This window comes from Oncorhynchus gorbuscha, linkage group LG09 (assembly GCF_021184085.1).
Source record: "Oncorhynchus gorbuscha isolate QuinsamMale2020 ecotype Even-year linkage group LG09, OgorEven_v1.0, whole genome shotgun sequence".
Classification (NCBI taxonomy): Eukaryota; Metazoa; Chordata; class Actinopteri; order Salmoniformes; family Salmonidae; genus Oncorhynchus; species Oncorhynchus gorbuscha.
The window spans coordinates 11904729-11928675 of NC_060181.1; the positions used below are offsets into that span (position 1 = coordinate 11904729).

The 23947-nt window shown below is 38.8% G+C and overlaps 1 protein-coding gene across 4 annotated transcripts in view; it reads right to left on the reverse strand.

Annotated features, from left to right (window-relative positions):
- Positions 1-294: 294 nt before the first annotated feature.
- The window catches only part of LOC124043173 (sorting nexin-13-like), a 75319-nt gene continuing 51666 nt past the window's right edge, over positions 295-23947 (reverse strand). For all 4 annotated transcript variants that reach the window (XM_046361445.1, XM_046361446.1, XM_046361444.1 and 1 more), the window contains 5 exons: positions 3654-3725; positions 3271-3416; positions 2058-2126; positions 1855-1967; positions 295-1512 (listed from right to left, as the gene is read on the reverse strand). In XM_046361445.1, the coding sequence (XP_046217401.1) occupies positions 1277-1512; positions 1855-1967; positions 2058-2126; positions 3271-3416; positions 3654-3725 (636 nt within the window). In that variant the 3' untranslated portion in view covers positions 295-1276. The remainder of the gene's footprint in view (positions 1513-1854; positions 1968-2057; positions 2127-3270; positions 3417-3653; positions 3726-23947) is intronic.

A 23947-nucleotide genomic window follows, 5' to 3' on the forward strand; every position in this document is an offset into this window, starting at 1 on the left:
ATATTGCACAAAATGAAATTTTCTCTGAATGAAAGTGTGATATAGCAGGGATATCAGTGTGTTTTCTCTTTGTTACTTAGTGGTATGATACTATAGCATGGGCCCCACACTGGCACAGTGTCTGACTGGGGAGGGCTGCATCTTACTGCCACACACACACACACACACACACACACACACACACACACACACACACACACACACACACACACACACACACACACACACGCACACACGCACACACGCACACACGCACACACGCACACACTGTCAAACGCACACACACTCTCAAACGCACACACACTCTCAAACGCACACACACTCTCAAACGCACACACACTCTCAAACGCACACACACTCTCAAACGCACACACACTCTCAAACACACACACACTCTCAAACACACACACACACTCAAACACAAATACGCCCAGTGAGTACATTCTACTCTACAGACAGCACCATTCACACTCTGGCCTGTCATTTCATTCTGTCTCATTCCAAAATGTAGTGGATTACTATGAGACTGTGTCAGTCCATTAGAACGGGCCATTTCACATTTACCCAGGCCTCACCGGCAGGGGAGCTGTTTATATCCTGCTTTCCATGAACATGAAGCACAGTAGAGCTGTCCATCATCCCCGTAAACAAACAAACAAAAACAGTTAGAGCTGTGGTTGTCATGGCTACTGACAGGCGCATTAAAAAGGGGGAGTGGACTTTAGATCAAACTCAGCCTCCTCGTGTTCTAGAGGATTATGACGTCACATTGACACGAAAAACAAAAACAAAAGAAAAAGCCAACAAAAACGTGACAAACAAACACCTTGCAGAACCAGATGTGGTTGATGCTTTCTGTCTCACAAACCATGGCATCCTCTATGCCATATTCCCCCCTCCCCTATCAATCTATTTCTGTATACGCGGCCTGGTATCAGGAAGTGAGATCACCTGCTGGGCATATCAGAGCAGCTCTCATCAGAGCAGCTGTGCCAGTCTGACAACACATCTACAATAAAACAGTTAGCATAAAACAAATAAAACCCAAATCAGTTTGTCCACGCTACAGGAGTGTGTTTGTGAGGCACGTAGGGGAAGTGGAGAGCAGGGCAGAGTTAACAACTAGGATGGTCCCAACAATCCCTTCGAACGAGGGCAGAACACACACACACACGTTAACCTTTTCTCAACAGCACACACCCTCCCCACAACTCTCCTCCCTCTTTTCTCTTACACCGGGTGTCACCCGGTAACCCTGCCCACTTCCAGTCTCCTGTCACCTCTTCGGGAAGGTGTTCTTGACTTTCTGTGTGTATCTGGCTGTGCGCGGCGAGCGAGAGTGGAGTTTAACAAACAGCTCAGGGAACTTGTAGTGAGGGAACAGGGTCTCCAGGAAGCCCTCTAGGAGCACGTAGACCAGCCGACGATTCATTGGTCCGTGTTGGAACATGTCAAACACACGCAGGATTCCCTTACGAGTCGTATCCGCCCCGATGATGTGCTTCAACTCATCTGGAAGAGGGGGACAAATGGCTGATTAATAGTGAACAAGTTTGTTCGGTCTGTGTGTGTTTACTCTCTCTCTCTGTGTGTGTGTGTGTTCGTGTGTGTGTGTGTGTTCGTGTCTGTGTGTGTTCGTGTCTGTGTGTGTTCGTGTCTGTGTGTGTTCGTGTCTGTGTGTGTTCGTGTCTGTGTGTGTTCGTGTCTGTGTGTGTTCGTGTGTGTGTGTTCGTGTGTGTGTTTGTGTGTGTGTGTTCGTGTGTGTGTTTGTGTGTGTGTGTTCGTGTGTTCGTGTGTGTGTGTGTGTTCGTGTGTGTGTGTGTGTTCGTGTGTGTTTGTGTGTGTGTTAGTTACCTGGCATGATTCCCAATAGGTTGGTCTTGGCCGCGACCCTCGTCCTCATGCGGATGTTCTTGTCCCTGCGTGGCGGAGACTCGGCCAGGATTCCGTTGGGCCAGTACGAATCCCTGCACAGTTGCGGGACCACAGAGTTACTGATGGGCTTTCTAACCAATCACACGCAGCGATCTGATGGTGTGTGTGTGTGAGTGTGTTACCGGAACTTCTTGACGTAGTCGGCCACCTGTTCTGGAGCTGTCATGAAGTCCACATGATCCACGATCTTCCTGCAGAGACCAGAGGCAGACAGTCAGATCTCCGTATGTGGCGCTGATGAATGAGTGTGTGTGTGTGTGTGTGGTACCTGTTGATAGTGTCTCCGTATGTGGCTCTGATGAATGAGTGTGTGTGTGTGTGTGTGTGTGTGTGTGTGTGTGTGTGTGTGTGTGTGTGTGTGTGTGTGTGTGTGTGTGTGTGGTACCTGTTGATAGTGTCTCCGTATGTGGCTCTGATGAATGAGTGTGTGTGTGTGTGTGTGTGTGTGTGTGTGTGTGTGTGTGTGTGTGTGTGTGTGTGTGTGTGTGTGTGTGTGTGTGTGTGTGTGTGTGTGTGTGTGTGTGTGTGTGTGTGTGTGTGTGTGTGTGTGTGTGTGTGTGTGTGTGTGTGTGTGTGTGTGTGTGTGTGTGTGGTACCTGTTGATAGTGTCTCCGTATGTGGCTCTGATGAATGAGTGTGTGTGTGGTACCTGTTGATAGTGTCTCCGTATGTGGCTCTGATGAATGAGTGTGTGTGTGTGTGTGTGTGTGTGTGTGTGTGTACCTGTTGATAGTGTCTCCGTATGTGGCTCTGATGAATGAGTGTGTGTGTGTGTGTGTGGTACCTGTTGATAGTGTCTCCGTATGTGGCTCTGATGAATGAGTGTGTGTGTGTGTGTGTGTACCTGTTGATAGTGTCTCCGTATGTGGCTCTGATGAATGAGTGTGTGTGTGTGTGGTACCTGTTGATAGTGTCTCCGTATGTGGCTCTGATGAATGAGTGTGTGTGTGTGGTACCTGTTGATAGTGTCTCCGTATGTGGCTCTGATGAATGAGTGTGTGTGTGTGTGTACCTGTTGATAGTGTCTCCGTATGTGGCTCTGATGAATGAGTGTGTGTGTGTGGTACCTGTGATAGTGTCTCCGTATGTGGCTCTGATGAATGTGTGTGTGTGTGGTACCTGTTGATAGTGTCTGATGAATGAGTGTGTGTGTGTGTGTGTGGTGTGGTACCTGTATGTGGCTCTGATGAATGAGTGTGTGTGTGTGGTACGTGTTGATAGTGTCTCCGTATGTGGCTCTGATGAATGAGTGTGTGTGTGTGTGTGTGTGTGTGGTACCTGTTGATAGTGTCTCCGTATGTGGCTCTGATGAATGAGTGTGTGTGTGTGTGGTACCTGTTGATAGTGTCTCCGTATGTGGCTCTGATGAGTTGCTGCAGAAGGTTCTTGATGTTCCTGCGGAGCCACTGGTTCCTCTCCTTCAGGTCAAACACCTCATCCATCAACAGCAGCATCACACGCAGGGGGATGTTATCATCTACCTGGAACACACACACACACACACACACACACACACACACACACACACACACACACACACACACACACACACACACACACACACACACACACACACACACACACACACACACACACACACACGATGCCAAAGTGACCGTTACACCACTATAATGCTTTCACTTATTCAGATGTTTCAGAGCAGAGGGCCCATAAGCTGGTGGGTCCCTGTGTGTGTGTGTGGGGGGTGTTGTACTCACGTTGTCGTCCAGCTGTGCCGAGACTCGGCAGTGCTCTGGGTCAAAGTCAGACTTGGGGAGCATTGGAGGCACCTGGACACCAGACATTACAGAGTTAAATGATGGTCAGAGTATTGTTGGAGTGTTACAGAGTATTGTCAACTTGGCTTCTCCCAGCCAACATGGGATTAGGGTTGTTGCGGTGACCATATTACCGCCACACCGGCGGTCATGAGTCATGAAGGCAGTCAAATGCCACGTGGCCGTTTAGTCGCGGTAATTAGTCTTCTCCAAACTCTGATGCTGCTGATGGTCATTAGTATGCGACCAAACTTGCTAACTGCCTGGTTCTCAGCACTCCCTCTAATCACTCTGACATCAATGCAAATGTAATTTTAAAAAATGTAATCAAACACTTCATGAGAACCCATGAGCTCATGTTGCACAACATTTCTATAGGCTATGCTATTGTGTGAGAAAACAGAGTGATGGCCTCTATTAAAAAGAGGAGGATCCCATCAGCTTTCTATAGGCTAGGCCTACTATATTTATTTCTCAACTTTCCTAATGTTAAGCACATTGCTTCTCTTTACAACAGGAGTATAGCCTACCTGACTGGCATGAAAATGAACCAGGGGAAAAGGGTTCTTCATTCACTATTTAAGTGCATAGATGACATGTATTTTTTCCTGCTTCCTGTTTTGAGACAGGTGCATGATAATGGTCCATTCAAAATCAAAACAAATGTCACACATATATTATATAGTATATGTAAAGACAATATTAAATCAAGAATAGTGTGATGGGTGACAATATTAGCCTATCACTTCTGAATTATATATATTATATAGTATATGTAAAGATAAGATTAAATCACACCTGATGTAGGCTAGTCTATAGGCCTATATGTTTAATAAGGTTAGTATCACACCTGATGTAGGCTAGTCTATAGGCCTATATGTTTTAATAAGGGTAGTATCACACCTGATGTAAGCTAGTCTATAGGCCTATATGTTTTAATAAGGGTAGTATCACACCTGATGTAGGCTAGTCTATAGGCCTATATGTTTTAATAAGGGTAGTATCACACCTGATGTAGGCTAGTCTATAGGCCTATATGTTTTAATAAGGGTAGTATCACACCTGATGTAGGCTAGTCTATAGGCCTATATGTTTTAATAAGGGTAGTATCACACCTGATGTAGGCTAGTCTATAGGCCTATATGTTTTAATAAGGGTAGTATCACACCTGATGTAAGCTAGTCTATAGGCCTATATGTTTTAATACGGGTAGTATCACACCTGATGTAGGCTAGTCTATAGGCCTATATGTTTTAATAAGGGTAGTATCACACCTGATGTAAGCTAGTCTATAGGCCTATATGTTTTAATAAGGGTAGTATCACACCTGATGTAGGCTAGTCTATAGGCCTATATGTTTTAATAAGGGTAGTATCACACCTGATGTAAGCTAGTCTATAGGCCTATATGTTTTAATAAGGGTAGTATCACACCTGATGTAGGCTAGTCTATAGGCCTATATGTTTTAATAAGGGTAGTATTATTATGATGTAGGCTAGTCTATAGGCCTATATGTTTTAATAAGGGTAGTATCACACCTGATGTAGGCTAGTCTATAGGCCTATATGTTTTAATAAGGGTAGTATCACACCTGATGTAAGCTAGTCTATAGGCCTATATGTTTTAATAAGGGTAGTATCACACCTGATGTAGGCTAGTCTATAGGCCTATATGTTTTAATAAGGGTAGTATCACACCTGATGTAGGCTAGTCTATAGGCCTATATGTTTTAATAAGGGTAGTATCACACCTGATGTAAGCTAGTCTATAGGCCTATATGTTTTAATAAGGGTAGTATCACACCTGATGTAGGCTAGTCTATAGGCCTATATGTTTTAATACGGGTAGTATCACACCTGATGTAGGCTAGTCTATAGGCCTATATGTTTTAATAAGGGTAGTATCACACCTGATGTAGGCTAGTCTATAGGCCTATATGTTTTAATAAGGGTAGTATCACACCTGATGTAGGCTAGTCTATAGGCCTATATGTTTTAATAAGGGTAGTATCACACCTGATGTAGGCTAGTCTATAGGCCTATATGTTTTAATAAGGGTAGTATCACACCTGATGTAGGCTAGTCTATAGGCCTATATGTTTTAATAAGGGTAGTATCACACCTGATGTAGGCTAGTCTATAGGCCTATATGTTTTAATAAGGGTAGTATCACACCTGATGTAAGCTAGTCTATAGGCCTATATGTTTTAATAAGGGTAGTATCACACCTGATGTAGGCTAGTCTATCGGCCTATATGTTTTAATAAGGGTAGTATCACACCTGATGTAGGCTAGTCTATAGGCCTATATGTTTTAATAAGGGTAGTATCACACCTGATGTAAGCTAGTCTATAGGCCTATATGTTTAATAAGGGTAGTATCACACCTGATGTAAGCTAGTCTATAGGCCTATATGTTTAATAAGGGTAGTATCACACCTCATGTAGGCTAGTCTATAGGCCTATATGTTTTAATAAGGGTAGTATCACACCTGATGTAAGCTAGTCTATAGGCCTATATGTTTTAATAAGGGTAGTATTACACCTGATGTAGGCTAGTCTATAGGCCTATATGTTTTAATAAGGGTAGTATCACACCTGATGTAGGCTAGTCTATAGGCCTATATGTTTTAATAAGGGTAGTATCACACCTGATGTAAGCTAGTCTATAGGCCTATATGTTTTAATAAGGGTAGTATCACACCTGATGTAGGCTAGTCTATAGGCCTATATGTTTTAATAAGGGTAGTATCACACCTGATGTAGGCTAGTCTATAGGCCTATATGTTTTAATAAGGGTAGTATCACACCTGATGTAGGCTAGTCTATAGGCCTATATGTTTTAATAAGGGTAGTATCACACCTGATGTAGGCTAGTCTATAGGCCTATATGTTTTAATAAGGGTAGTATCACACCTGATGTAGGCTAGTCTATAGGCCTATATGTTTTAATAAGGGTAGTATCACACCTGATGTAGGCTAGTCTATAGGCCTATATGTTTAATAAGGGTAGTATCACACCTGATGTAGGCTAGTCTATACGCCTATATGTTTTAATAAGGGTAGTATCACACCTGATGTAGGCTAGTCTATAGGCCTATATGTTTTAATAAGGGTAGTATCACACCTGATGTAGGCTAGTCTATAGGCCTATATGTTTTAATAAGGGTAGTATCACACCTGATGTAAGCTAGTCTATAGGCCTATATGTTTAATAAGGGTAGTATCACACCTGATGTAGGCTAGTCTATAGGCCTATATGTTTTAATAAGGGTAGTATCACACCTCATGTAGGCTAGTCTATAGGCCTATATGTTTTAATAAGGGTAGTATCACACCTCATGTAGGCTAGTCTATAGGCCTATATGTTTTAATAAGGGTAGTATCACACCTGATGTAGGCTAGTCTATAGGCCTATATGTTTTAATAAGGGTAGTATCACACCTGATGTAGGCTAGTCTATAGGCCTATATGTTTAATAAGGGTAGTATCACACCTGATGTAGGCTAGTCTATAGGCCTATATGTTTAATAAGGGTAGTATCACACCTGATGTAGGCTAGTCTATAGGCCTATATGTTTTAATAAGGGTAGTATCACACCTGATGTAAGCTAGTCTATAGGCCTATATGTTTTAATAAGGGTAGTATCACACCTCATGTAGGCTAGTCTATAGGCCTATATGTTTTAATAAGGGTAGTATCACACCTGATGTAAGCTAGTCTATAGGCCTATATGTTTTAATAAGGGTAGTATCACACCTGATGTAGGCTAGTCTATAGGCCTATATGTTTTAATAAGGGTAGTATCACACCTGATGTAGGCTAGTCTATAGGCCTATATGTTTTAATAAGGGTAGTATCACACCTGATGTAGGCTAGTCTATAGGCCTATATGTTTTAATAAGGGTAGTATCACACCTGATGTAGGCTAGTCTATAGGCCTATATGTTTTAATAAGGGTAGTATCACACCTCATGTAGGCTAGTCTATAGGCCTATATGTTTTAATAAGGGTAGTATCACACCTGATGTAGGCTGGACTATAGGCCTATATGTTTTAATAAGGGTAGTATCACACCTCATGTAGGCTAGTCTATAGGCCTATATGTTTTAATAAGGGTAGTATCACACCTGATGTAGGCTAGTCTATAGGCCTATATGTTTTAATAAGGTTAGTATCACACCTGATGTAGGCTAGTCTATAGGCCTATATGTTTTAATAAGGGTAGTATCACACCTCATGTAGGCTAGTCTATAGGCCTATATGTTTTAATAAGGGTAGTATCACACCTGATGTAGGCTAGTCTATAGGCCTATATGTTTTAATAAGGGTAGTATCACACCTGATGTAGGCTAGTCTATAGGCCTATATGTTTTAATAAGGGTAGTATCACACCTGATGTAAGCTAGTCTATAGGCCTATATGTTTTAATAAGGGTAGTATCACACCTGATGTAGGCTAGTCTATAGGCCTATATGTTTTAATAAGGGTAGTATCACACCTGATGTAAGCTAGTCTATAGGCCTATATGTTTTAATAAGGGTAGTATCACACCTGATGTAGGCTAGTCTATAGGCCTATATGTTTTAATAAGGGTAGTATCACACCTGATGTAGGCTAGTCTATAGGCCTATATGTTTTAATAAGGGTAGTATCACACCTCATGTAGGCTAGTCTATAGGCCTATATGTTTTAATAAGGGTAGTATCACACCTGATGTAGGCTGGACTATAGGCCTATATGTTTTAATAAGGGTAGTATCACACCTCATGTAGGCTAGTCTATAGGCCTATATGTTTTAATAAGGGTAGTATCATACCTGATGTAGGCTAGTCTATAGGCCTATATGTTTAATAAGGGTAGTATCACACCTGATGTAGGCTAGTCTATAGGCCTATATGTTTTAATAAGGGTAGTATCACACCTGATGTAGGCTAGTCTATAGGCCTATATGTTTTAATAAGGGTAGTATCACACCTGATGTAAGCTAGTCTATAGGCCTATATGTTTTAATAAGGGTAGTATCACACCTGATGTAGGCTAGTCTATAGGCCTATATGTTTTAATAAGGGTAGTATCACACCTGATGTAGGCTAGTCTATAGGCCTATATGTTTTAATAAGGGTAGTATCACACCTGATGTAAGCTAGTCTATAGGCCTATATGTTTTAATAAGGGTAGTATCACACCTGATGTAGGCTAGTCTATAGGCCTATATGTTTTAATAAGGGTAGTATCACACCTGATGTAGGCTAGTCTATAGGCCTATATGTTTTAATAAGGGTAGTATCACACCTGATGTAGGCTAGTCTATAGGCCTATATGTTTTAATAAGGGTAGTATCACACCTGATGTAGGCTAGTCTATAGGCCTATATGTTTTAATAAGGGTAGTATCACACCTGATGTAGGCTAGTCTATAGGCCTATATGTTTTAATAAGGGTAGTATCACACCTGATGTAGGCTAGTCTATAGGCCTATATGTTTTAATAAGGGTAGTATCACACCTGATGTAGGCTAGTCTATAGGCCTATATGTTTTAATAAGGGTAGTATCACACCTGATGTAAGCTAGTCTATAGGCCTATATGTTTTAATAAGGGTAGTATCACACCTGATGTAGGCTAGTCTATAGGCCTATATGTTTTAATAAGGGTAGTATCACACCTGATGTAGGCTAGTCTATAGGCCTATATGTTTTAATAAGGGTAGTATCACACCTGATGTAAGCTAGTCTATAGGCCTATATGTTTTAATAAGGGTAGTATCACACCTGATGTAAGCTAGTCTATAGGCCTATATGTTTTAATAAGGGTAGTATCACACCTGATGTAGGCTAGTCTATAGGCCTATATGTTTTAATAAGGGTAGTATCACACCTGATGTAAGCTAGTCTATAGGCCTATATGTTTTAATAAGGGTAGTATTATTATGATGTAGGCTAGTCTATAGGCCTATATGTTTTAATAAGGGTAGTATCACACCTGATGTAGGCTAGTCTATAGGCCTATATGTTTTAATAAGGGTAGTATCACACCTGATGTAAGCTAGTCTATAGGCCTATATGTTTTAATAAGGGTAGTATCACACCTGATGTAGGCTAGTCTATAGGCCTATATGTTTTAATAAGGGTAGTATCACACCTGATGTAGGCTAGTCTATAGGCCTATATGTTTTAATAAGGGTAGTATCACACCTGATGTAGGCTAGTCTATAGGCCTATATGTTTTAATAAGGGTAGTATCACACCTGATGTAAGCTAGTCTATAGGCCTATATGTTTTAATAAGGGTAGTATCACACCTGATGTAGGCTAGTCTATAGGCCTATATGTTTTAATAAGGGTAGTATCACACCTGATGTAGGCTAGTCTATAGGCCTATATGTTTTAATAAGGGTAGTATCACACCTGATGTAGGCTCTAGGCCTCTATAGTATCACACCTGATGCCTATATGTTTTAATAAGGGTAGTATCACACCTGATGTAGGCTAGTCTATAGGCCTATATGTTTTAATAAGGGTAGTATCACACCTGATGTAGGCTAGTCTATAGGCCTATATGTTTTAATAAGGGTAGTATCACACCTGATGTAGGCTAGTCTATAGGCCTATATGTTTTAATAAGGGTAGTATCACACCTGATGTAGGCTAGTCTATAGGCCTATATGTTTTAATAAGGGTAGTATCACACCTGATGTAGGCTAGTCTATAGGCCTATATGTTTTAATAAGGGTAGTATCACACCTGATGTAGGCTAGTCTATAGGCCTATATGTTTTAATAAGGGTAGTATCACACCTGATGTAGGCTAGTCTATAGGCCTATATGTTTTAATAAGGGTAGTATCACACCTGATGTAAGCTAGTCTATAGGCCTATATGTTTTAATAAGGGTAGTATCACACCTGATGTAGGCTAGTCTATAGGCCTATATGTTTTAATAAGGGTAGTATCACACCTGATGTAGGCTAGTCTATAGGCCTATATGTTTTAATAAGGGTAGTATCACACCTGATGTAGGCTAGTCTATAGGCCTATATGTTTTAATAAGGGTAGTATCACACCTGATGTAAGCTAGTCTATAGGCCTATATGTTTTAATAAGGGTAGTATCACACCTGATGTAGGCTAGTCTATAGGCCTATATGTTTTAATAAGGGTAGTATCACACCTGATGTAGGCTAGTCTATAGGCCTATATGTTTTAATAAGGGTAGTATCACACCTGATGTAAGCTAGTCTATAGGCCTATATGTTTTAATAAGGGTAGTATCACACCTGATGTAAGCTAGTCTATAGGCCTATATGTTTTAATAAGGGTAGTATCACACCTGATGTAGGCTAGTCTATAGGCCTATATGTTTTAATAAGGGTAGTATCACACCTGATGTAGGCTAGTCTATAGGCCTATATGTTTTAATAAGGGTAGTATCACACCTGATGTAAGCTAGTCTATAGGCCTATATGTTTTAATAAGGGTAGTTTTATAAGGGTATTATGATGTAGGCTAGTCTATAGGCCTATATGTTTTAATAAGGGTAGTATCACACCTGATGTAGGCTAGTCTATAGGCCTATATGTTTTAATAAGGGTAGTATCACACCTGATGTAAGCTAGTCTATAGGCCTATATGTTTTAATAAGGGTAGTATCACACCTGATGTAGGCTAGTCTATAGGCCTATATGTTTTAATAAGGGTAGTATCACACCTGATGTAAGCTAGTCTATAGGCCTATATGTTTTAATAAGGGTAGTATCACACCTGATGTAGGCTAGTCTATAGGCCTATATGTTTTAATAAGGGTAGTATCACACCTGATGTAGGCTAGTCTATAGGCCTATATGTTTTAATAAGGGTAGTATCACACCTGATGTAGGCTAGTCTATAGGCCTATATGTTTTAATAAGGGTAGTATCACACCTGATGTAGGCTAGTCTATAGGCCTATATGTTTTAATAAGGGTAGTATCACACCTGATGTAGGCTAGTCTATAGGCCTATATGTTTTAATAAGGGTAGTATCACACCTGATGTAATAAGGCTAGTCTATAGGCCTATATGTTTTAATAAGGGTAGTATCACACCTGATGTAGGCTAGTCTATAGGCCTATATGTTTTAATAAGGGTAGTATCACACCTGATGTAGGCTAGTCTATAGGCCTATATGTTTTAATAAGGGTAGTATCACACCTGATGTAGGCTAGTCTATAGGCCTATATGTTTTAATAAGGGTAGTATCACACCTGATGTAGGCTAGTCTATAGGCCTATATGTTTTAATAAGGGTAGTATCACACCTGATGTAGTCTATAGGCCTATATGTTTTAATAAGGTATCACACCTGATGGGCTATAGGCCTATATGTTTTAATAAGGGTAGTATCACACCTGATGTAGGCTAGTCTATAGGCCTATATGTTTTAATAAGGGTAGTATCACACCTGATGTAAGCTAGTCTATAGGCCTATATGTTTTAATAAGGGTAGTATCACACCTGATGTAGGCTAGTCTATAGGCCTATATGTTTTAATAAGGGTAGTATCACACCTGATGTAGGCTAGTCTATAGGCCTATATGTTTTAATAAGGGTAGTATCACACCTGATGTAGGCTAGTCTATAGGCCTATATGTTTTAATAAGGGTAGTATCACACCTGATGTAAGCTAGTCTATAGGCCTATATGTTTTAATAAGGGTAGTATCACACCTGATGTAGGCTAGTCTATAGGCCTATATGTTTTAATAAGGGTAGTATCACACCTGATGTAAGCTAGTCTATAGGCCTATATGTTTTAATAAGGGTAGTATCACACCTGATGTAAGCTAGTCTATAGGCCTATATGTTTTAATAAGGGTAGTATCACACCTGATGTAAGCTAGTCTATAGGCCTATATGTTTTAATAAGGGTAGTATCACACCTGATGTAGGCTAGTCTATAGGCCTATATGTTTTAATAAGGGTAGTATCACACCTGATGTAGGCTAGTCTATAGGCCTATATGTTTTAATAAGGGTAGTATCACACCTGATGTAGGCTAGTCTATAGGCCTATATGTTTTAATAAGGGTAGTATTATTATGATGTAGGCTAGTCTATAGGCCTATATGTTTTAATAAGGGTAGTATCACACCTGATGTAGGCTAGTCTATAGGCCTATATGTTTTAATAAGGGTAGTATCACACCTGATGTAGGCTAGTCTATAGGCCTATATGTTTTAATAAGGGTAGTATCACACCTGATGTAGGCTAGTCTATAGGCCTATATGTTTTAATAAGGGTAGTATCACACCTGATGTAGGCTAGTCTATAGGCCTATATGTTTTAATAAGGGTAGTATCACACCTGATGTATGCTAGTCTATAGGCCTATATGTTTTAATAAGGGTAGTATCACACCTGATGTAGGCTAGTCTATAGGCCTATATGTTTTAATAAGGGTAGTATCACACCTGATGTAAGCTAGTCTATAGGCCTATATGTTTTAATAAGGGTAGTATCACACCTGATGTAGGCTAGTCTATAGGCCTATATGTTTTAATAAGGGTAGTATCACACCTGATGTAGGCTAGTCTATAGGCCTATATGTTTTAATAAGGGTAGTATCACACCTGATGTAGGCTAGTCTATAGGCCTATATGTTTTAATAAGGGTAGTATCACACCTGATGTAGGCTAGTCTATAGGCCTATATGTTTTAATAAGGGTAGTATCACACCTGATGTAGGCTGGACTATAGGCCTATATGTTTTAATAAGGGTAGTATCACACCTGATGTAGGCTAGTCTATAGGCCTATATGTTTTAATAAGGGTAGTATCACACCTGATGTAGGCTAGTCTATAGGCCTATATGTTTTAATAAGGTTAGTATCACACCTGATGTAGGCTAGTCTATAGGCCTATATGTTTTAATAAGGGTAGTATCACACCTGATGTAGGCTAGTCTATAGGCCTATATGTTTTAATAAGGGTAGTATCACACCTGATGTAGGCTAGTCTATAGGCCTATATGTTTTAATAAGGGTAGTATCACACCTGATGTAGGCTAGTCTATAGGCCTATATGTTTTAATAAGGGTAGTATCACACCTGATGTAGGCTAGTCTATAGGCCTATATGTTTTAATAAGGGTAGTATCACACCTGATGTAGGCTAGTCTATAGGCCTATATGTTTTAATAAGGGTAGTATCATACCTGATGTAGGCTAGTCTATAGGCCTATATGTTTTAATAAGGGTAGTATCACACCTGATGTAGGCTAGTCTATAGGCCTATATGTTTTAATAAGGGTAGTATCACACCTGATGTAGGCTAGTCTATAGGCCTATATGTTTTAATAAGGGTAGTATCACACCTGATGTAGGCTAGTCTATAGGCCTATATGTTTTAATAAGGGTAGTATCACACCTGATGTAGGCTAGTCTATAGGCCTATATGTTTTAATAAGGGTAGTATCACACCTGATGTAGGCTAGTCTATAGGCCTATATGTTTTAATAAGGGTAGTATCACACCTGATGTAGGCTAGTCTATAGGCCTATATGTTTTAATAAGGGTAGTATCACACCTGATGTAGGCTAGTCTATAGGCCTATATGTTTTAATAAGGGTAGTATCATACCTGATGTAGGCTAGTCTATAGGCCTATATGTTTTAATAAGGGTAGTATCACACCTGATGTAGGCTAGTCTATAGGCCTATATGTTTTAATAAGGGTAGTATCACACCTGATGTAGGCTAGTCTATAGGCCTATATGTTTTAATAAGGGTAGTATCACACCTGATGTAAGCTAGTCTATAGGCCTATATGTTTTAATAAGGGTAGTATCACACCTGATGTAGGCTAGTCTATAGGCCTATATGTTTTAATAAGGGTAGTATCACACCTGATGTAGGCTAGTCTATAGGCCTATATGTTTTAATAAGGGTAGTATCACACCTGATGTAGGCTAGTCTATAGGCCTATATGTTTTAATAAGGGTAGTATCACACCTGATGTAGGCTAGTCTATAGGCCTATATGTTTTAATAAGGGTAGTATCACACCTGATGTAGGCTGTCTATAGGCCTATATGTTTTAATAAGGGTAGTATCACACCTCATGTAGGCTAGTCTATAGGCCTATATGTTTTAATAAGGGTAGTATCACACCTGATGTAGGCTAGTCTATAGGCCTATATGTTTTAATAAGGTTAGTATCACACCTGATGTAGGCTAGTCTATAGGCCTATATGTTTTAATAAGGGTAGTATCACACCTCATGTAGGCTAGTCTATAGGCCTATATGTTTTAATAAGGGTAGTATCACACCTGATGTAGGCTAGTCTATAGGCCTATATGTTTTAATAAGGGTAGTATCACACCTCATGTAGGCTAGTCTATAGGCCTATATGTTTTAATAAGGGTAGTATCACACCTGATGTAGGCTAGTCTATAGGCCTATATGTTTTAATAAGGGTAGTATCACACCTGATGTAGGCTAGTCTATAGGCCTATATGTTTTAATAAGGGTAGTATCATACCTGATGTAGGCTAGTCTATAGGCCTATATGTTTAATAAGGGTAGTATCACACCTGATGTAGGCTAGTCTATAGGCCTATATGTTTTAATAAGGGTAGTATCACACCTGATGTAGGCTAGTCTATAGGCCTATATGTTTTAATAAGGGTAGTATCACACCTGATGTAAGCTAGTCTATAGGCCTATATGTTTTAATAAGGGTAGTATCACACCTCATGTAGGCTAGTCTATAGGCCTATATGTTTTAATAAGGTTAGTATCACACCTGATGTAGGCTAGTCTATAGGCCTATATGTTTTAATACGGGTAGTATCACACCTGATGTAAGCTAGTCTATAGGCCTATATGTTTTAATAAGGTTAGTATCACACCTGATGTAGGCTAGTCTATAGGCCTATATGTTTTAATACGGGTAGTATCACACCTGATGTAGGCTAGTCTATAGGCCTATATGTTTTAATAAGGGTAGTATCACACCTGATGTAGGCTAGTCTATAGGCCTATATGTTTTAATAAGGGTAGTATCACACCTGATGTAGGCTAGTCTATAGGCCTATATGTTTTAATAAGGGTAGTATCACACCTGATGTAGGCTAGTCTATAGGCCTATATGTTTTAATAAGGGTAGTATCACACCTGATGTAGGCTAGTCTATAGGCCTATATGTTTTAATAAGGGTAGTATCACACCTGATGTAGGCTAGTCTATAGGCCTATATGTTTTAATAAGGGTAGTATCACACCTGATGTAGGCTAGTCTATAGGCCTATATGTTTTAATAAGGGTAGTATCACACCTGATGTAGGCTAGTCTATAGGCCTATATGTTTTAATAAGGGTAGTATCACACCTGATGTAAGCTAGTCTATAGGCCTATATGTTTTAATAAGGGTAGTATCACACCTGATGTAGGCTAGTCTATCGGCCTATATGTTTTAATAAGGGTAGTATCACACCTGATGTAAGCTAGTCTATAGGCCTATATGTTTTAATAAGGGTAGTATCACACCTGATGTAAGCTAGTCTATAGGCCTATATGTTTAATAAGGGTAGTATCACACCTGATGTAAGCTAGTCTATAGGCCTATATGTTTAATAAGGGTAGTATCACACCTCATGTAGGCTAGTCTATAGGCCTATATGTTTTAATAAGGGTAGTATCACACCTGATGTAGGCTAGTCTATAGGCCTATATGTTTTAATAAGGGTAGTATCACACCTGATGTAAGCTAGTCTATAGGCCTATATGTTTTAATAAGGGTAGTATTATTATGATGTAGGCTAGTCTATAGGCCTATATGTTTTAATAAGGGTAGTATCACACCTGATGTAGGCTAGTCTATAGGCCTATATGTTTTAATAAGGGTAGTATCACACCTGATGTAAGCTAGTCTATAGGCCTATATGTTTTAATACGGGTAGTATCACACCTGATGTAGGCTAGTCTATAGGCCTATATGTTTTAATAAGGGTAGTATCACACCTGATGTAAGCTAGTCTATAGGCCTATATGTTTTAATAAGGGTAGTATCACACCTGATGTAGGCTAGTCTATAGGCCTATATGTTTTAATAAGGGTAGTATCACACCTGATGTAGGCTAGTCTATAGGCCTATATGTTTTAATAAGGGTAGTATCACACCTGATGTAGGCTAGTCTATAGGCCTATATGTTTTAATAAGGGTAGTATCACACCTCATGTAGGCTAGTCTATAGGCCTATATGTTTTAATAAGGGTAGTATCACACCTGATGTAGGCTGGACTATAGGCCTATATGTTTTAATAAGGGTAGTATCACACCTCATGTAGGCTAGTCTATAGGCCTATATGTTTTAATAAGGGTAGTATCACACCTGATGTAGGCTAGTCTATAGGCCTATATGTTTTAATAAGGGTAGTATCACACCTGATGTAGGCTAGTCTATAGGCCTATATGTTTTAATAAGGGTAGTATCACACCTGATGTAGGCTAGTCTATAGGCCTATATGTTTTAATAAGGGTAGTATCACACCTGATGTAGGCTAGTCTATAGGCCTATATGTTTTAATAAGGGTAGTATCACACCTGATGTAGGCTAGTCTATAGGCCTATATGTTTTAATAAGGGTAGTATCACACCTGATGTAAGCTAGTCTATAGGCCTATATGTTTTAATAAGGGTAGTATCACACCTGATGTAGGCTAGTCTATAGGCCTATATGTTTTAATAAGGGTAGTATCACACCTGATGTAGGCTAGTCTATCGGCCTATATGTTTTAATAAGGGTAGTATCACACCTGATGTAAGCTAGTCTATAGGCCTATATGTTTTAATAAGGGTAGTATTATTATGATGTAGGCTAGTCTATAGGCCTATATGTTTTAATAAGGGTAGTATCACACCTGATGTAGGCTAGTCTATAGGCCTATATGTTTTAATAAGGGTAGTATCACACCTGATGTAGGCTAGTCTATAGGCCTATATGTTTTAATAAGGTTAGTATCACACCTGATGTAGGCTAGTCTATAGGCCTATATGTTTTAATAAGGGTAGTATCACACCTGATGTAAGCTAGTCTATAGGCCTATATGTTTTAATAAGGTTAGTATCACACCTGATGTAGGCTAGTCTATAGGCCTATATGTTTTAATACGGGTAGTATCACACCTGATGTAGGCTAGTCTATAGGCCTATATGTTTTAATAAGGGTAGTATCACACCTGATGTAGGCTAGTCTATAGGCCTATATGTTTTAATAAGGGTAGTATCACACCTGATGTAGGCTAGTCTATAGGCCTATATGTTTTAATAAGGGTAGTATCACACCTGATGTAGGCTAGTCTATAGGCCTATATGTTTTAATAAGGGTAGTATCACACCTGATGTAGGCTAGTCTATAGGCCTATATGTTTTAATAAGGGTAGTATCACACCTGATGTAGGCTAGTCTATAGGCCTATATGTTTTAATAAGGGTAGTATCACACCTGATGTAGGCTAGTCTATAGGCCTATATGTTTTAATAAGGGTAGTATCACACCTGATGTAGGCTAGTCTATAGGCCTATATGTTTTAATAAGGGTAGTATCACACCTGATGTAAGCTAGTCTATAGGCCTATATGTTTTAATAAGGGTAGTATCACACCTGATGTAGGCTAGTCTATAGGCCTATATGTTTTAATAAGGGTAGTATCACACCTGATGTAGGCTAGTCTATAGGCCTATATGTTTTAATAAGGGTAGTATCACACCTGATGTAAGCTAGTCTATAGGCCTATATGTTTTAATAAGGGTAGTATTATTATGATGTAGGCTAGTCTATAGGCCTATATGTTTTAATAAGGGTAGTATCACACCTGATGTAGGCTAGTCTATAGGCCTATATGTTTTAATAAGGGTAGTATCACACCTGATGTAAGCTAGTCTATAGGCCTATATGTTTTAATACGGGTAGTATCACACCTGATGTAGGCTAGTCTATAGGCCTATATGTTTTAATAAGGGTAGTATCACACCTGATGTAGGCTAGTCTATAGGCCTATATGTTTTAATAAGGGTAGTATCACACCTGATGTAAGCTAGTCTATAGGCCTATATGTTTTAATAAGGGTAGTATCACACCTGATGTAAGCTAGTCTATAGGCCTATATGTTTTAATAAGGGTAGTATCACACCTGATGTAGGCTAGTCTATAGGCCTATATGTTTTAATAAGGGTAGTATCACACCTGATGTAGGCTAGTCTATAGGCCTATATGTTTAATAAGGGTAGTATCACACCTGATGTAAGCTAGTCTATAGGCCTATATGTTTTAATAAGGGTAGTATTATTATGATGTAGGCTAGTCTATAGGCCTATATGTTTTAATAAGGGTAGTATCACACCTGATGTAGGCTAGTCTATAGGCCTATATGTTTTAATAAGGGTAGTATCACACCTGATGTAAGCTAGTCTATAGGCCTATATGTTTTAATAAGGGTAGTATCACACCTGATGTAAGCTAGTCTATAGGCCTATATGTTTTAATAAGGGTAGTATCACACCTGATGTAGGCTAGTCTATAGGCCTATATGTTTTAATAAGGGTAGTATCACACCTGATGTAGGCTAGTCTATAGGCCTATATGTTTAATAAGGGTAGTATCACACCTGATGTAAGCTAGTCTATAGGCCTATATGTTTTAATAAGGGTAGTATCACACCTGATGTAGGCTAGTCTATAGGCCTATATGTTTTAATAAGGGTAGTATCACACCTGATGTAGGCTAGTCTATAGGCCTATATGTTTTAATAAGGGTAGTATCACACCTGATGTAAGCTAGTCTATAGGCCTATATGTTTAATAAGGGTAGTATCACACCTGATGTAGGCTAGTCTATAGGCCTATATGTTTTAATAAGGGTAGTATCACACCTGATGTAGGCTAGTCTATAGGCCTATATGTTTTAATACGGGTAGTATCACACCTGATGTAAGCTAGTCTATAGGCCTATATGTTTTAATAAGGTTAGTATCACACCTGATGTAGGCTAGTCTATAGGCCTATATGTTTTAATACGGGTAGTATCACACCTGATGTAGGCTAGTCTATAGGCCTATATGTTTTAATAAGGGTAGTATCACACCTGATGTAGGCTAGTCTATAGGCCTATATGTTTTAATAAGGGTAGTATCACACCTGATGTAGGCTAGTCTATAGGCCTATATGTTTTAATAAGGGTAGTATCACACCTGATGTAGGCTAGTCTATAGGCCTATATGTTTTAATAAGGGTAGTATCACACCTGATGTAGGCTAGTCTATAGGCCTATATGTTTTAATAAGGGTAGTATCACACCTGATGTAGGCTAGTCTATAGGCCTATATGTTTTAATAAGGGTAGTATCACACCTGATGTAGGCTAGTCTATAGGCCTATATGTTTTAATAAGGGTAGTATCACACCTGATGTAAGCTAGTCTATAGGCCTATATGTTTTAATAAGGGTAGTATCACACCTGATGTAGGCTAGTCTATCGGCCTATATGTTTTAATAAGGGTAGTATCACACCTGATGTAGGCTAGTCTATAGGCCTATATGTTTTAATAAGGGTAGTATCACACCTGATGTAGGCTAGTCTATAGGCCTATATGTTTTAATAAGGGTAGTATCACACCTGATGTAAGCTAGTCTATAGGCCTATATGTTTTAATAAGGGTAGTATCACACCTGATGTAGGCTAGTCTATCGGCCTATATGTTTTAATAAGGGTAGTATCACACCTGATGTAAGCTAGTCTATAGGCCTATATGTTTTAATAAGGGTAGTATCACACCTGATGTAAGCTAGTCTATAGGCCTATATGTTTAATAAGGGTAGTATCACACCTGATGTAGGCTAGTCTATAGGCCTATATGTTTTAATAAGGGTAGTATCACACCTGATGTAGGCTAGTCTATAGGCCTATATGTTTTAATAAGGGTAGTATCACACCTGATGTAAGCTAGTCTATAGGCCTATATGTTTTAATAAGGGTAGTATTATTATGATGTAGGCTAGTCTATAGGCCTATATGTTTTAATAAGGGTAGTATCACACCTGATGTAGGCTAGTCTATAGGCCTATATGTTTTAATAAGGGTAGTATCACACCTGATGTAAGCTAGTCTATAGGCCTATATGTTTTAATACGGGTAGTATCACACCTGATGTAGGCTAGTCTATAGGCCTATATGTTTTAATAAGGGTAGTATCACACCTGATGTAGGCTAGTCTATAGGCCTATATGTTTTAATAAGGGTAGTATCACACCTGATGTAAGCTAGTCTATAGGCCTATATGTTTTAATAAGGGTAGTATCACACCTGATGTAAGCTAGTCTATAGGCCTATATGTTTTAATAAGGGTAGTATCACACCTGATGTAGGCTAGTCTATAGGCCTATATGTTTTAATAAGGGTAGTATCACACCTGATGTAGGCTAGTCTATAGGCCTATATGTTTAATAAGGGTAGTATCACACCTGATGTAAGCTAGTCTATAGGCCTATATGTTTTAATAAGGGTAGTATCACACCTGATGTAGGCTAGTCTATAGGCCTATATGTTTTAATAAGGGTAGTATCACACCTGATGTAGGCTAGTCTATAGGCCTATATGTTTTAATAAGGGTAGTATCACACCTGATGTAAGCTAGTCTATAGGCCTATATGTTTAATAAGGGTAGTATCACACCTGATGTAGGCTAGTCTATAGGCCTATATGTTTTAATAAGGGTAGTATCACACCTGATGTAGGCTAGTCTATAGGCCTATATGTTTAATAAGGGTAGTATTATTATGATGTAGGCTAGTCTATAGGCCTATATGTTTTAATAAGGGTAGTATCACACCTGATGTAGGCTAGTCTATAGGCCTATATGTTTTAATAAGGGTAGTATCACACCTGATGTAGGCTAGTCTATAGGCCTATATGTTTTAATAAGGGTAGTATTATTATGATGTAGGCTAGTCTATAGGCCTATATGTTTAATAAGGGTAGTATCACACCTGATGTAGGCTAGTCTATAGGCCTAAATGTTTTAATAAGGGTAGTATTATTATGATGTAGGCTAGTCTATAGGCCTATATGTTTTAATAAGGGTAGTATTATTATGATGTAGGCTAGTCTATAGGCCTATATGTTTAATAAGGGTAGTATCACACCTGATGTAAGCTAGTCTATAGGCCTATATGTTTTAATAAGGGTAGTATCACACCTGATGTAGGCTAGTCTATAGGCCTATATGTTTAATAAGGGTAGTATTATTATGATGTAGGCTAGTCTATAGGCCTATATGTTTTAATAAGGGTAGTATTATTATGATGTAGGCTAGTCTATAGGCCTATATGTTTTAATAAGGGTAGTATCACACCTGATGTAAGCTAGTCTATAGGCCTATATGTTTTAATAAGGGTAGTATCACACCTGATGTAGGCTAGTCTATAGGCCTATATGTTTTAATAAGGGTAGTATTATTATGATGTAGGCTAGTCTATAGGCCTATATGTTTTAATAAGGGTAGTATTATTATGATGTAAGCTAGTCTATAGGCCTATATGTTTAATAAGGGTAGTATTATTATGATGTAGGCTAGTCTATAGGCCTATATGTTTAATAAGGGTAGTATTATTATGATGTAGGCTAGTCTATAGGCCTATATGTTTTAATAAGGGTAGTATTATTATGATGTAGGCTAGTCTATAGGCCTATATGTTTTAATAAGGGTAGTATTATTATGATGTAGGCTAGTCTATAGGCCTATATGTTTTAATAAGGGTAGTATCACACCTGATGTAAGCTAGTCTATAGGCCTATATGTTTTAATAAGGGTAGTATCACACCTGATGTAGGCTAGTCTATAGGCCTATATGTTTTAATAAGGGTAGTATTATTATGATGTAGGCTAGTCTATAGGCCTATATGTTTTAATAAGGGTAGTATTATTATGATGTAGGCTAGTCTATAGGCCTATATGTTTAATAAGGGTAGTATCACACCTGATGTAAGCTAGTCTATAGGCCTATATGTTTAATACGGGTAGTATTATTATGATGTAGGCTAGTCTATAGGCCTATATGTTTAATAAGGGTAGTATCACACCTGATGTAAGCTAGTCTATAGGCCTATATGTTTAATAAGGGTAGTATTATTATGATGTAGGCTAGTCTATAGGCCTATATGTTTAATAAGGGTAGTATTATTATGATGTAGGCTAGTCTATAGGCCTATATGTTTTAATAAGGGTAGTATTATTATGATCTATCGCATCCCACAACGGTTTGTAATATTTATTTATTTATTTCACAGGACAAGTTGACCAATAGAATAGGTCAACTTTTGTACTACAGGGCTGCCGAGTGGCGCAGCGGTCTAAGGCACTGCATCTCAGGGCTAGAGCCGTCACTACAGACACAGCCTGGATTTGAACCAGGGTATCACAACCGTAGGGCGTGATATATTGATGATATTGATATATGGGCTGCATGATATAGATGATATTGATATATGGGCTGCACTATATTGGACTGTAAGTCGCTTTGGATAAAAGCGACTGCTAAATGGCATATATTATTATTATTATTATTATTATTATTATATGTAAAAAAAAATAACTTGGAACAAAGGCATACACCATTTCTTGTCACAGTGTTAAATTAGAAAATGTGTGAAATTAGATTTGATTTAAAAATGGCCAATTATCAGCTGGGCAGGCTAACCACCACCACCACCATTATATAATGACTAAGCTTTTAAGAGTGAGCATACACACCATTTTGTTAAAGGTGTTTTATTAACCATTTTTTACTGGTGATATCAGCATTGTGACAAATAGTGCCTGTAGGCTACTTAGGCTTTCATATAGGACTTTTCATATTTTCTCTTTTTGTAGTTTAAAAAGGGGGGTTTCGGTTATAAAGTTAAATGTTTAAAAAGAAAATGTGAATAAAAACACTGAAATAGTAATACCTGTAAAGCAAACACAAAAAAAGGATTAAAATAAGACATTTCTAATTATGTAAATAAAATAAATTGAGCACAAAGGAAAATAATCAAACTATCCGTTGCCTATAGCGTCTACTGTTTCAGTCCACTATCATGGGCTATAGCACTCGCCACAGTTATGCTATGAGATTCAGAAACACCAGCATGTTTACTTTTGTCAGGCTTCAGCGAAGACCGGAGAGCGGTAACCATGTTCCCTGGCGTGCTGAAGACCGGAGAGCGGTAACCATGT